The sequence below is a fragment of the Trachemys scripta genome, chromosome 10 (genome assembly GCF_013100865.1).
Source record: "Trachemys scripta elegans isolate TJP31775 chromosome 10, CAS_Tse_1.0, whole genome shotgun sequence".
NCBI lineage: Eukaryota > Metazoa > Chordata > Testudines > Emydidae > Trachemys > Trachemys scripta.
The window spans coordinates 60,884,963-60,899,503 of record NC_048307.1 but is presented as its reverse complement, the minus strand read 5'-3'; the positions used below and the strand labels follow the sequence as shown (position 1 = coordinate 60,899,503).

At 39.3% G+C, this 14,541-nt stretch overlaps 1 protein-coding gene across 1 annotated transcript in view; it reads right to left on the bottom strand.

The window, feature by feature from the left end:
* PRTG (protogenin) overlaps positions 1–14,541 on the bottom strand; it is a 122,898-nt gene that overhangs the window by 11,782 nt on the left and 96,575 nt on the right. The window contains exons 12-15 of the mRNA XM_034784781.1: positions 5,599–5,694; positions 4,868–5,054; positions 2,806–2,933; positions 1,492–1,662 (exon numbers count right to left, since the gene is read on the bottom strand). Of these exons, the coding sequence (XP_034640672.1) occupies positions 1,492–1,662; positions 2,806–2,933; positions 4,868–5,054; positions 5,599–5,694 (582 nt within the window). The remainder of the gene's footprint in view (positions 1–1,491; positions 1,663–2,805; positions 2,934–4,867; positions 5,055–5,598; positions 5,695–14,541) is intronic.

Here is a 14,541-nt window from a genome sequence, read left to right as displayed (position 1 = left end):
CGAGTGTCAGAGCATTTTTGGACTCAAATGATCTTAATAATGGGATAACATATTCAAACTTCCACTTCTAGTCAAAACTCACTGAAATCTCAGGTATTGGCTACATTTTAAGACCTCTTTAGTATCAATCATCTTTTTACCGTTATTCTTCATAGCTGAATTGTTCTCTTTGGGCAGAAGTTGATGAATAATGTTCTACTACACAGAATTTCATGGAGAACTACCACCTTTCAAAATGTCTGCCATTGCCCAATATTCTCACTGGGACTGAGGACACAGCAGCTCTTAGTAAGTGGCTGTTTGTACAAAAGCATCTCTCTCCAATTGTTCTCAAAGGGGTTGTATGTCTCCATCTCCTGAAAGCATAGGGGGCATCCATCATTCCTGAAGTGCACTTGGCTTCACCCTCATTGAAAGTAATGGGACATTGAAGCCATTCTGAAAAAGGGCAAATTCTTTGTGACTTTCCCTGAGGGATGGTCTTCAGACTCCAGAGTCCAGCCTCTCCTGACAAATAAATTTTCAGTTATGAAAACAAAAATAATTAAGCCTAGATTTTTTTCCTCAAAAGTTACCTATTGCACTACTCTGCCGTACAACTCCCTGGGTTTCCAATGCTTGTTTTAAGGATAATTACATCACCGGTGCACGTTATTTATCCTGATATGTATTCTGACCTCCATTTTAATAGTTTTTCGGGGCATAATAGAAGCCTATTGTTTAGATGCAGCTCTTCAAAGAGCAAAAATCCTACTCTGTAAAAATGGCACCTTCTTACTCAGCAGATCTGCTTTCTGTTTATTCAGCATCATCTCAGATTACTTTAGTGACAAAAATAAGCTTTATTTTTACTTTTTCTTCATGTTAGTACTGCAGAGCCAATACAGCTATACAAGAGAATGAGGTGGATTATATTCTGGCTCTTGTATCATCAATATAATTAGTTAAATTCCAGTTGCAAAATCTTGACGATTGGGGATGAGAAGCCAGAAAGCTTGATGTTTGGAACCCAAATTGAGTTTGCATAGCTAACAGTCAGAATTATACAAAAAACATGGACTCCTGCAGTGTCATTTTTAAAGAGTCACTTTTCACAGTAGTGCAGCACTTTAGGAACTTGAGATCTGCAGGTGTGCACTTAAAAAATGAAACCTCCACTATTATCATGACAGTGGAGCTATGTGGAGCTGATTAAGTATCATTGGATTTATGGAAAGTTTCAGTTCATTGTACAAGCTGAATTGCAATGCATTGCAGAAGGCTTCTCTCCCCACTCATTTTGTTCTATTTACCAGCTTTAAATGTCTTTTCACCACAATCTAGTGAATAAGTCTAAACTAAACACATCCAGAATTGTCATGGTATTGCCATGAATGTTAGCAGCACTTTTTTTGTTGTTGTTGTTGATCACAAGACATTATGCTATTTTCAGTTCTCTGACAGTGGATTGCCACAGCTTTTCCAGCTCTAGCATTTATGATTATAGTTTACCTTCTCTGTGTAGCACTTGCCACTCTCCAGCAATCCAAGCTTTCCTAGATGCATAGAGGATAGTATAGCGAGTAACAACTGTTTCAGGACCATCAGGTGGCTTCCAGGAAACCAAAGCAGTATCATCTTCTATCAAAGTCACCTTCACTCCTAGCGGAGGGCCAGCTGGCGCTGGGAAGACAGTAATACAATATTATTAGGGTAAACACATTCATATGCACTTAAATTACTCCAAAGGAAAAAGATGTGCAGATTCTAATACCATAGCAATGGCTATAGCTAAGTAGACAACTGGGCAAACACACACTGTGTCCTCAAAAGACATTTTCTTTTCAGTTCAAATTTAGTCTACAGCTTAGATTTTGTAAAATCAAGCTTTTAAAAAAATCTTATGATCATGATTTTCCTTTTCATTCAAATGGAGACTGTTTATAAACAAATTAACATTTCCCTTAGGCTTGGTCTACACTAAACCCCCAAATCGAACTAAGGTACGCAACTTCAGCTACGTGAATAACGTAGCTGAAGTCGACATACCTTAGTTCGAACTTACCCCCGTCCAGACCCGGCAGGCAGGCTCCCCCGTCGACTCCGCGTACTCCTCGCGGCGAGCAGGATTACCGGAGTCGACGGGGAGCACTTCTGAGTTCGATTTATCGCGTCCAGACTAGACGCGATAAATCGAACCCAGAAGTTCGATTGCCTGCCGCCGAACCAGCGCGGTAAGTATAGACAAGCCCTTAGTGTGTGCCACTCAAATACTGCAGCACAGAGAAGGTGAAAGTGAAACTGACTTTACTACAGATTTTCATAGTCCAAGTTGACAAATGCAAATGTGTAAACAAACATCTCAAATAGTGAATAGGAAATTGGATTTTTAACATTACTTTAGTTTTGATAGTTTCAGGTTTTGATAACACAGATAAAGATTTTTTCCTCCCAAAATATATGATTTAAAAGTTGACAGTCTCCCTTTAATGTGATAATTTAAAGCTCTTATTTATGTTATTTTAATCCAAATGATATTTACGGAGGAAGCAAGTTACATTTTATACTCCATTAACTGTGGATTTTCTCTCAGAATTCGTATACATTTTCTCAGCTGCAAAATAGTGAGGGTGTGCAGAAATGCAGTTAGAAGGACAAACCTAACAAACAGGAGCAATAGCAAAGCAACTGGGAGAAAGATGAAAGACAAAATTCACTTAACAAAAATCAAAACAGACTAGATGAGAGTTTCCAGGCCCACCGACGTAGAAAACTTCCTTTTTAGTACAGTATTGTTATTGGCTAACCATACCCTACTGTTCTTACCTTCTGGAAGTGTAGTATGGTAAACTACTGGACTCCAGGGACTAGACAACTGATCCACATGCAGTCGAACTGCAAACTCATACTTGGTTTTTGGTTCTAGACCTTGAACCAACATGTGAGTTTCCGACCTATACAAAAGAATTAATAAAAGATATTTAATACTAAGGGTAGCTGATGGTTTCAAATCCAGAAGAGATCCCTTGGGCACTAAGATGCAATTCACCCCTGTGCAGAGGACTAGTGCAAGGCTTGTGGACCAGTTAAACCTATTTTGAGTTGTCCACCAGTGACTGTCACTCGGGGTATTTAGGGTGATGCTTATAAGTCACAGTTTATTAATCTTTAGAAGTTGGTCACAAAATTAATGAGAAATTTGGATCTGCTTTGACTCTTTGGGGCCATATTCTGCTCTCAGTGATACCTGGTTTAATTGTAATGTACCTGACTAGCAGTACTGACATCAGGGGAGTAATCCTGAATTTACACTGGCATTACAGAGCACAGAATCTGCCTCTGGCCATTTATTTACTCTCCTGTGTACTGTTTGCATCTTCTGTGCAAGTCTTATTTGAAATTTTTTATTTTTTTTTTATTTTTTATTTCCTATACACCTGTGGAATACTTTATTATTAATTAACACAATCAAAATACTTAGCACTGACAGAAGTTTTCATTGTCTAAGTCCTTTACAAGCATTAACAAAGCCCTACAGCACCCCTGTGAAAGCAGGTAAATATTAAACCCATTTTACAAATGGGAAAATTGATGCAAAGAGGTTATGGCTCAAATGCCATAAGTGATCTCTAATTTTGGATGCCCTTCTTGAGACATCCAGAGCTAGATTTCCAGGCATCCTGAGCACCCACAACTCCAGCTGAAGTTAAGCAAAGTTGTGGGTACTTAACACCACTGAAAATCAGCCAACATCTCAAATCAGGCACCAAAACTAAAGAAAAATTTGGGACCAAGGTCATAGAGGGTATGTCAGAACCACAAGTAGGACTTGATCCTGCCAGTGATGCAAAGGGCAGCCCTATCACGTGGGATCCACAAAAGTGCTGAGCACAGCTTGATTCTGCTGGTACAGATCCCTAGTTGTGCTCAGAGTGGAGTGTGTTACACATACACATCTCTCACAGAGTCCATAAGCATCTGGCACTGCAGAAGCAGGCAGAGGGAGTGTGGTGCCACACCCGCTGCACACATGCAATTCAGATGGCAGCAGGTGAATAGAGATGCCGCCTCTCTCTCACCAAATTCCCCTATGCCTATCAGCTGCAACTATAGGGGCCATATGCACAGACATGGACTAGGCAGGGACTTGGCTATTTCTTGATGAGCCCCATGGCCCCAAACACAGGCAGCCTTAATGGAGTAGCAGCAAGTTGGAATGCTGGCCAGCCCATGCTGTGTGCCCATCTCAACCAGCTGGAGAAGTGACCCCAGACAGACTCCCCCTCCCTGTACAGTTGCAGAGCCATGCGTTCCTCTGATGCTTGTGCTGCCTCTCCATGGGAACTTGTTCCCTGCCACACAGGCAGGCTTTGGATTCTGCACCACTCCGCACTTCAGGGCTCAGTGCACTCAGTGGCACGCTGAGATCAAGTTATGTAGTTTAATCCTGGGATTAGATCACTTGACCATGTCCTATCTTTGCCAAGTTTATCTGTAAATAGCACATCATTTTTAACACTCTTCCAGTCTCTCTTTTCTTCGGACAAAGAAGAGCTCAGAGATACATTAAACTTCCATCACATCATTGACAAGCAACTCAACATTCGTGTCCTCATTCCATGACCCAGCTACACTGTGGAGCAGGGCTGGAATTGAACACCTCAGCCTCAGTGAAGAGAAAGTGGCAGGGAGGAGACCCAGTCTGTCAACAAAGGTGAAGAACTATGGTGTTCTAATAGCACCTCCTAAGAATCAGAACTGGCAGAAGCCTGGGAAAAGTACCTTCCTTGCAGTTGGAGAGAAATATTACAGTAAGCGGTAATCACAGATGAGACAGTAAAGAGGAAGGATCTGGGGAACAAAGAATAACTTGCAGAACTGTACATACGTTTGAAGGTAGAGCACTAAAGAGGCATTCTGTAGCCCCACAGGATTACAGCGAATGGTGTAGTTAATGACTTGTGCAGAGGTAAATGCAGGCCTTCCCCAGTGGAGGTAGATAGAAGATGAAGTATTAGCTTTGGCATATAGGTGGTGGGGTGGTGGTGGAGGAGGAACCATACGATCACGGACAGCTGTTTAAACAAAGAGAAGCAAGATTTGTTTCATGAACTCTTTAAAAATGTTGGCAGATTAGATAAATCTGAGTAGATAAATTTGGATCCAGATCTGATATTTCCCAAGGGTAGACAGTGCTCAGGGGTTTGGTTCAGACTGTTACATGATTTCTAGCAAAAACTAGCACCACATCAAGAGATCAGTCCCTTTAGTCTAATTAAAAATGGGGATAAAACATCAGCAGGAACAGTGGAAATATCTCTGAAAAATCATTGACAGGGTGCAGGGACTAACCAGAATGACAAAGGAAGGAAGTGCTGCTTGCTATTTATCTTGCTTTTCCCAGTTGTATTTCATGTTTTATAAGTACAACAGAAGACTGTTGCTAAATGGTGCTTGGGGAGAATTCGGGGGATCTGTAGTTGTCACAAATTCTGTGATTTTTAAAAAGGTTTTATAAATTGATATTTTATTAGATTAAAAACACAGACATGCAGGGCTGCTAAGGATCCTCAACTTCTTGGCTGTTACTAGAATGGATAATGCAGCTTCAGCACTTACAGACACATCCTGGAGTACTGACTGTTTGGTCCGCCTGGTAACCTTCTTCCATGCTATTATATGCCAATAGCCTTACATGGTACTTTCTTCTGGGATCTGCACAGATAGAAAAGGAATAATTAGATTACAAATGAAGAATACAGATTTTCAAATTTCTACAGAAACACTAGGATGCTGCTGCGATCAGTTTGATCCTATTACAATTCTGGTTCAAAACTTGCTCACTGGAATCAGAGATTAACTCCAATCTTGCTCCCATTGGCCTAAACCAGCGTTATATCATAGACTTCAGTGGAGTGGGATGAATCTCAATTTCCTTCCACGGCAGTGGCTCACTTTTGTGGCTGTAATGCTGGATTTTACTGAACATTATTCAGTGCATAGAAATAACATTCAGAATATAAAGTAGGCTATTGGAGTAGAGAGTGTAGAATGAGTTCCAGATACGGAGATTTGTTTCTGGAGATACAGGATGGAGTGAGATGGGACAAAGACAGGAGAGTGGGTGGGACAGGAATCAACCAAGAAACAGGCAGAAATGATATGGCCATTGGCCTCCAGAGTTTATACAGTGAATACAATAATGCTAATTAATACATCTTATGACTTATAACACTAGCTTTTAGGTGTTTTCTTTAAAGCTGATTCTGGCTTGCTTAATGGGTCACTGTCTACTTGATTTAAAAACTAATCATCTTAGAAAACAGAAGGTTTTTTTTTTTTTTAATACAGCTCCCTTTATGTCCTAATTTAAAAAAAAATCCTTTAAACATTTTGTTCTAAGGGTTTTCTGCTTCCCTGGTGGGTTTTAGATGGATCTTTTGGGTAGGTCTAAGAGTAATCCTACCAAACATGCTTAGGCCTTTTCTTTCTAGCCTTTGAAAATCTTCACCAAAGTAAACAAACTAAAAGATAGAGAGAAAAAGTGTATTTTTTTCTTCTAATCTCTCAGTTTTTTTTTTTAATTTGTTTGATATTTGCAACAAGAGTGTACATAAAGTTTTCAGGTTGATTTTCAAGTTGATAAGTAAGGAGTAAATTTTCTGCTACTGCTACATAAACTCTCCATTGCTATTGCTGGAATTCTTATAGTGTTATAGCATTGGGAGATGTGTTAGGATGTTTTCCTGTGTTATTGTTCGTGGATACAGGATCTATTTCCTTCCAAGAAGATTTAAGTTAAAACGGAAATTACAAGAATGTGTTGGCCTTGTCTGGTATTTTCTTCATCCTAAAATGACTGCATCGTAATTTTATTCTTTCTGAAATTAAACTTCTTTTCTGTTTAAACTAATATTTAATGCAGCCCATCTCAGACAATTTGAGTGGACTTAATTCAGTGACATTTCTTAAAACACATATGACCCTTTGTTTAAGTTAAATCCTTAGCTCCCTCTGCAGGTCCTCTGCATTTCTAGTACCATCTTAACAAAATCTTGTTAACTTGAAAATTATTAACTTATCATTATGGAAGTGTCACAATCTGTATTTTGTGAAATGCTTTCATGATGGTTTTGAAATAAATGAATATATTGACATAGGCAGATTCATATACTCCAACAGTATCTAGGAGGGATTAAAGAAAAACAACAACTTTTAATGGGATTTTGTTGGGTAGGTAATGCTGCAAGTGAAGACTTTGTTTTAATTATTTTTTGTTACCAAATTTAATACAAATGATTTCATGATTTTAAGTTGTCAGTGAAAGAGTTTGTTTGGATTTAAATTCTCCTCTGATGTGTTTTAAACAAACTTTGCAGCAAATAAGTGCGTATGAGACTCAAAAAGTGAAATTGAACAATATGTTTTCACTGTCCAAGCAGAATATAATACTACAAGTAAACAACAAATGATAAAAGGAAAATTATTTTTAAACATTTTGTCAGTGTTAAATAATAAAGTGTTGTAGTAGCACAGGTAAGGAATACTGATTATATTTTTTTAACCTGAAAATATATCTTTATAAATCTATTAAGTCAAGTGCTATTAGTCCACAGACTACAATTAGAAAGGCAGATTCAGATACCTAGATTGATCTCAAGGAAAAAATAAAAGAAAATATGTCTGGATGGGTTTTAAAACTGGAAATTTCAGCAGAATGTCAAGATATCATGGCTGTCTCCCAAGTAACTAAAGGAAATGAGAAAAACCGAAAATGAGAGTGAGATGAACATCCGAAGTACCCAAAAGTTGAGATATACCAAATCCTAACTATTAAAACTTCTTGGCACTGAAAAATTAGGTTGGGAATCTCATAAAAATGGGATCTTATTCCTTCCAGGGCTTCCTGCTTGGCCAGAAACACCATCACATGGTATTTGGGCTCCTCTGCTTCTAGCTGAGAGATCTAAGAAAACTTTATTTTTTAACTTACATTTAGTTATAAGAACTTCTTTCAACATCCCAGAGAATGATTTTTGTGGTGAGGTTTGGAGGAGTTGTTTTTCATTTATTATTTGAATTGAATTCTCCCATCCTTTCTTAGCAAAATCCGGAATTCAAATACTACTTAGCAGGCCTTTAAAGAGACACCATATAGCCAAGTGGTATTCAACTGACCAAGTTTCACAGTCTATCCTTTTCTTTATAAGTTCCTCCAGAGGAGACCCCTGCTGCATTTCCGCAAGACACAGGATGACAGACATGACAATCTATCATCCTGCAGAGCACTTTCAAAAACGCCTTGTGGCCTTTGAAAGTGGTCACCCAGAACTGATCATCTTCACTGTGCAATGAAGAATAGCTAAAGCCTTATGTCCCGCTGAGCTGAATGAGCCTGTGAGGTCTGTTTATACTCACTGCTTTTTTCTTAACCTGAATTCCTCATTAACACTTGATAAGACTTGGGGAGGGGAGGGAGAATTTCACTGCCAAAAGTCAATAAAGTAATTTTTTAAAAACATCTTCCCGTCACACTATTTTTAATCAGACTTTTTGAAATAAAAGCATCTGCATTAGTCTGCGTCAAGTACAAAATTTAATATAATTGCTCTTACTCTGGCATAACATGAAAAGCTTCAAAGACCGATCACATAAAGAACATTAACTTTATATATAAACACAAGCAATCTGCTCCTTTTTAACACAAGAAGCTCTCTGAATTGTCTTTACTGCTTAAAAGCCAAGTTCTTTAAATAACGAATCTGCTACACTTGAGACAGCATGGTTCAATTCCTAGCTAGGTTGCCTAGATCAAAAATTGAATCCATAATCCTTGTAGAGAGTTTACTAAGCTGCCATGCCTTGCTGCATTTCACAAGACTCTAGGTTTCATGGCTGAGAAAGCACATATTGGCGTTATAGCCTGTTACTACTAAAGGGTGCTGCACTATGTACTGGACTAAAACAACCTAAAAATAGTGGAGATCAAAAAGGACAAAAGGACAAAAAAGGATGCAAGAGGAACTGTACTGGAAAGCCAAAGAAAACAATATAAAATCACAGATTATTCTCATAATATTGGTACAATATCCAATTCAAAGGATATCTGCAAAAGATATAGTGGTCAAGACTTTACCATATGCAAAACAAAGTCACCAATACCTACAGATCTGTCTCGAGCTCAGATAAATCAGGAAAAGGAATTTTCACAATCTATTTTATGAAGGGGAAAGAAGATATTTTTGTTTTGAAATAGCTTGTATTTAGAATATGAAGGGCATTATTTGTTGGATTGATTTACTGGCTTGAGATATGATTTATTCCTAGGTGGCAATCCCAATACAGACTTGGCATAAACACTTTTATCTTACAGTTCATCAACTGGATCAAACAGTCTCTCTCTAAAGCCAGGCATATCCTTGGAGAGAAAACAAACTTAAGGGGCTTCCTTATCTTTATCCAGTATAGGTATCCTGAACAGTTTCAACATAAATCACTGATAAAAAATTGGTGATGTCATGCCCACCTTGGGGTCTGACAGTCTGCAGTTTAATATATGCCATCCATGTACATTAGACAGCAATGGGGTGGCTTCAGAACCTCAGAAGTCAACGCAAAACCCACAGAGGCCATCACTCATGCACAGAAGTAACACATCCCTGCCACAAAAGATTGTTGCTATTCAGCAACAACTGGGCTTAGGGATTCACTTAACCAACTTCACACAAAATTCAGTATCTTAATTGAATAGAAAATAAATAAAGACATTGGCTGTGTGTGATATATTTGAATAGTTTGATATAATTATGAACTGTTTCATTTAACTCTAGAAAGTTTTCACAAGTTTTACTGTAATTGTACTTCTGCAGTACATAAACTAGTGCATAAACTGTGAAAACATTATGGACCAGATGCTTAGATGATATTATCTGGAATAGCTCCAGAGGTCTCAGTGAAGATCCTATGCTGAGGATCTGGTCCATATATCTGGTACCACCAATAAAGTCAACATTAAAAGAAAAATACTGTATATGACTTCAACCATAAATTGTACTTTGATAGTGAGATTTCAATAAAATAAGCATTGGCAAGAGCCAATGTGTCTAAAATACATGGATTAGTTTAAAACATATTTACTTAAATGTTCCTGATACAGATTAATTTTCTTTGCTCAAAAGTATTAATATTTAACCAGTTTTGATGTAGGACCTACAGAATCTTCTCAATAGGCTGAAAAGGTGTGCAGTTTCTGTAGGTACTTTAGTATCTTCTGGTGAAATGATATTTTGTAATCCACATCCCTTCCATTCACCCTCCTACAAAATACCTCAGTGAGCCACTACTATCATCTCATGTTTCTCACAGCAACAGGACACTAGGGGGGAGTATTCTCTCTCTTCAGCAGCTGACAGGTTTCACACAGTAAAACTACACAGCTAAATAAGGTTAACACATATTTTAAAATTATGTTTACTTAAATTTTAAATTGCATTTTGGACTTTCAATTAAAAAGCATATATTATAATCTGAGGTAACAGAAAATTGTGAAAGTGGTTAAAATTTCTCATAAGAGGTCTTGGTAACAAAGTTTCACTCCTGTACTTTATCTCATGAGATTCCAAAGGTGTGGTTATACCCATGCAATTCACAGTTACTAAGCATAATATAGCTATAGCATATTGTTATTACTGCTATACACCGAGTTATCAAAATCAAGTAAGGGCTATAAGAAAAATCTGATTCTAGGAAGTGTTTTCTTCTATTAGGTTATCCATATTTATTCAGTATTTCATATAAAACAGAATGGTCCTGATGTCTCCGCACTGAATGGCGATGGAATCCAATTAAAAAGGAGCTCTCAAGTTACAATCCTATTTTCATGGAAAGTCAATTCATTCCCCAGGAAAATGAGGGCAACATTACTATAGAATTTTTCTATGCACAAGGAATCCAGAGAACTGCTGAGCATTGTGAAAAGCTGAGGAGACTTGACTTCTTGGCAATACTGCTACTCAAGTATTTTAGAGCCTGCCATGCTTTATTAAGCATAACTATTTTACAATTTACTTAATAACTATATCTATTGACATCAACTCTGCTTCTTGCAAATCTTTCACTTCCCTTTTAGTGAAGCCAATCAATATCAAAATCAAAGAGTGCTCTTTACAAAACGACAGTCAGCTAGGAATACTTGTGTCCTAAGTAAGTCTTTTTTATAACTCTTTAAAAGACTAGATTGAATGGAAACTTTTAAAGCTACATGAAATTACCATCTACATACTATTTAAATATACAGGGCCAAATTTTCAAACTAAGGCACCCACTTCTAAATGTAGTTATTCTAAATGGTACCAGAAATGCACTTTATTATACACTGGTATAAGAAGTAGCCAGTCTATTACTGTAAACAAGGACTTAACCACCAATGTGCCAGAACTGACTTACAGTGTATGTGGCAGAGCATAAAATTCTTTAGGATGAATAACGTCACAATGTTCTTATTTAGTTCCAGAGTTTCTAAATCATTGTGGCAAATAAAGAAAAATATACAAGATGACCTTACATTGTCCAAAACACAATAAGCTTCTGCTGACACTCAGTGGCCTCTGAAATGGAAGTTGAAATCCTAGCTTCTGCTGGGATATGAGCAATGATGAGCTGCCAAAGTCTTAAGAACCAATTCCCTACTGGTTCTTCGGCGGCGGGTCCTTGACTCGCTCCGGGTCTTCGGCGGTCCGCCGGTGGCGGGCCCTCCGAAGACCCGGAGCAAGTGAAGGACCCACTGCCGAAGTGCTGCTGAAGACCCAGTAGGGAACCGTCTGGTGAGTTCAAGCCCCCGTCCCGTCCCCCATCCGACCCCCACCCAGGTCCTGCCCCCGACTGCCCCCCTCTCAGAACCCGCAACCCATCACCCCTCCCTGCTCCTTGCCCCCTGACCACCCCCTCCCGAGACCCTCCCCACCCTAACTGCCCCCCGAGTACCCCACCTCCTACCCAACCTCCCCATTCCCCGTCCCCTGATTGCCCCCAGAACCTCCACCCCCTCCAACCGTTTCCTGCCCCTTATCCAATCCCTCCTCCCAGCCCCGGCACGGCTCCCTTACCATGCTGCTCAGGGCAGCGTGTATGGATGCCACGCAGCCTGCTGGAGATCGCAGCCCCACCCCCTTACCATGCCGCTCAAAGCCGCAGGAGCTGCAGAGCTACCCAGGAGTGGTCCAGAGCGCTGGCGCTGGTGGCGCAGCACGCTGAGGCTCTGCGAGAGGGGGGGAGGCGCCGGGGGAGCCTCCCCAGCCAGGAGCTCAGGCGGGCCGGATGTGGCTTGCGGTCCGGTGTAAGGAAAGAAAAACCTCCTTCTCCCAATTGCCCACCCCTTTAACAAACGGTTCTAAACCGGCTTCTAAATTTAACAACACGTTTGTGCGAACCAGCTCCAGCTCACCACTGGATATGAGGAGATCACAGTAGCGGTTATTGCCATTTTACAAAAGGAAAAAGATTCCCTTTGTTTTGTAGATGTTTCCCCAAGTGGTAAAAGCAACATGGAGAGAGGAAGGAATGTCTCCCCACACACAGGTTGGTTCCATCTGCTGGAGTTATACCTTGTTACTGCCAGATGGTGTCATCATGCACTTCCAGTGAATACACTGCTAGAAAGAGTGGGGGCAGTGAGGAAGGAATGTCTGGATGAGAAATCAGAGGATAACAAAAAAAAAAGCAGCTCCTGATATCTTTGCCACTGTTGAAATTATTAAATATAATCATTCCACTCAAAATTGCACAAACAGAACTCCCAGAAAAATCACTAAGAATGATTTTCTGCAATTGTCAGTTCTGTATTTTCCATAAAACTTCAAAGATCTTCCATTATATAGATAGACCTTCCACATTATTTTATATATATAATAATAATAATAATAATATGGAAGAGGTTGTGTGTGTGTGTGTGTGTGTGTGTGTAAGAACATTTATTGTGTGCTCCCAAGACCACATTTTACACATCAAACATCCTGCAGGACAAACTGATGGTCCTAAATCAAGAATTTTATAGAGCTGTGTTTGCTGATGTTAACACAGCCAACATTTTGGCTTTCTGGCAAATGCATCATAGAAAGCATCTGTTTACAAACTATTTAGCCGAGGTTAGAAGACAGTGTAATATTGCAGCCCCTAAAACCTCTGTCATTGTTTCTTTCAGCTGCTGCATGTTTGTGAAGCTCCAAAGGCCTTGAAAGGAGCCAGAGCAGAGCCAACAGGTCAGGGCTAGATAAAATTAAGAAAGAATCCGAGGTCAGGACCATGAAAGAACTGCCCCCACCCCCTAGAACAGCAAGTCCACCTCCAGCAGCCTTTCATTCAATACTCATAAAGGTTTAAAAGGCGAGGGAGCACACCAAAAGCTGAATTTGAAATTTAAAAAATAAATCATTCTTGGGGATATAAACAGATAAAGGAACCTAAAGAAAATAGGGCATTTTAGTACCACTTATTACTGGTTCATATTAAATCCAGATACTGGACACTCTCCTATACCTCACTGCTCTGAACGTCTCAGTTCTCTGACACACTGGAAAGAAAATGATTTCTCAGTAGATAAAAAGGAAAGGCTTTCTCTCTCTCCTGCCCCGCCTTCCTCCAGGATGAGAATTGTATGGGATTGCTTAAGAAAACTGTCATTCTAGTGCTTGAGATTCTGAGCATACCAGCAACTTATACTTTTCAGCCCAATATAGTGATTTAAAAAGCTGGGGAGGGGGAAAAGAGAACCATGTCAGTGTTGCTCTAACATACTAAATTTAAAAACATGTTTTTTTTTCTTTCAATTTAAAAGTTTTTGAAAACACTATTGGCCTTTAAAGGCAGAAAGAACTGATAGGGTTAGATCCTTAGGTTTAAGTTCTAAGGATAAATTTATCTGGCCAAATGCCCATTTTTAATTTAATCTTTTGTGCTGCCCCCCCCCTTTTTTTTTTTTGCATAACCTACAGGTCCATTGTTGTGTAGCAGTCCGGCTGGATAGTTCATTGGTCTGGCTTTCCAGGGTGACTGCACTGCCCCCAAGCCCATCCCTTCAACACAATAAACTCCAGATAATTATTCAGAGAAGAGGCCAGCAGCATGGGCTGCTGTGACATCTGGGTCATGGCCTTTGACATAGAATCTGGGGCTAGCCAAAGTCTGCTCCAAGCAACAGAGGTCCAGGGGAATTATTAAGGGGGAAGGGTGGGAAAAGGAGAACAGTGAGAAACACTATCCTTAAAAATGCACTTTTGAAGCAAAGTAATGTAAATACAGCAGAAACTTATTAGAAAAATAAGCAAATACATTTCAGATACACAAGGCAAATGAGAGGGAGACCAGTGTATCAAACAACACAATGAATAAAAAAGTTTGAAGTGGTGTTACAATATATATTGAGAGCAGTTTCTTTTCAAAATAGGCAATCCCCCTTCAGTAGTCCTCTCACCATTGGATTTTTATATATTTCCATTTTTTTAAAAATGTGCCTATACACTGCTCTAGGCATGTGTACTAGATAAAATATATGGGTAAAATACACAA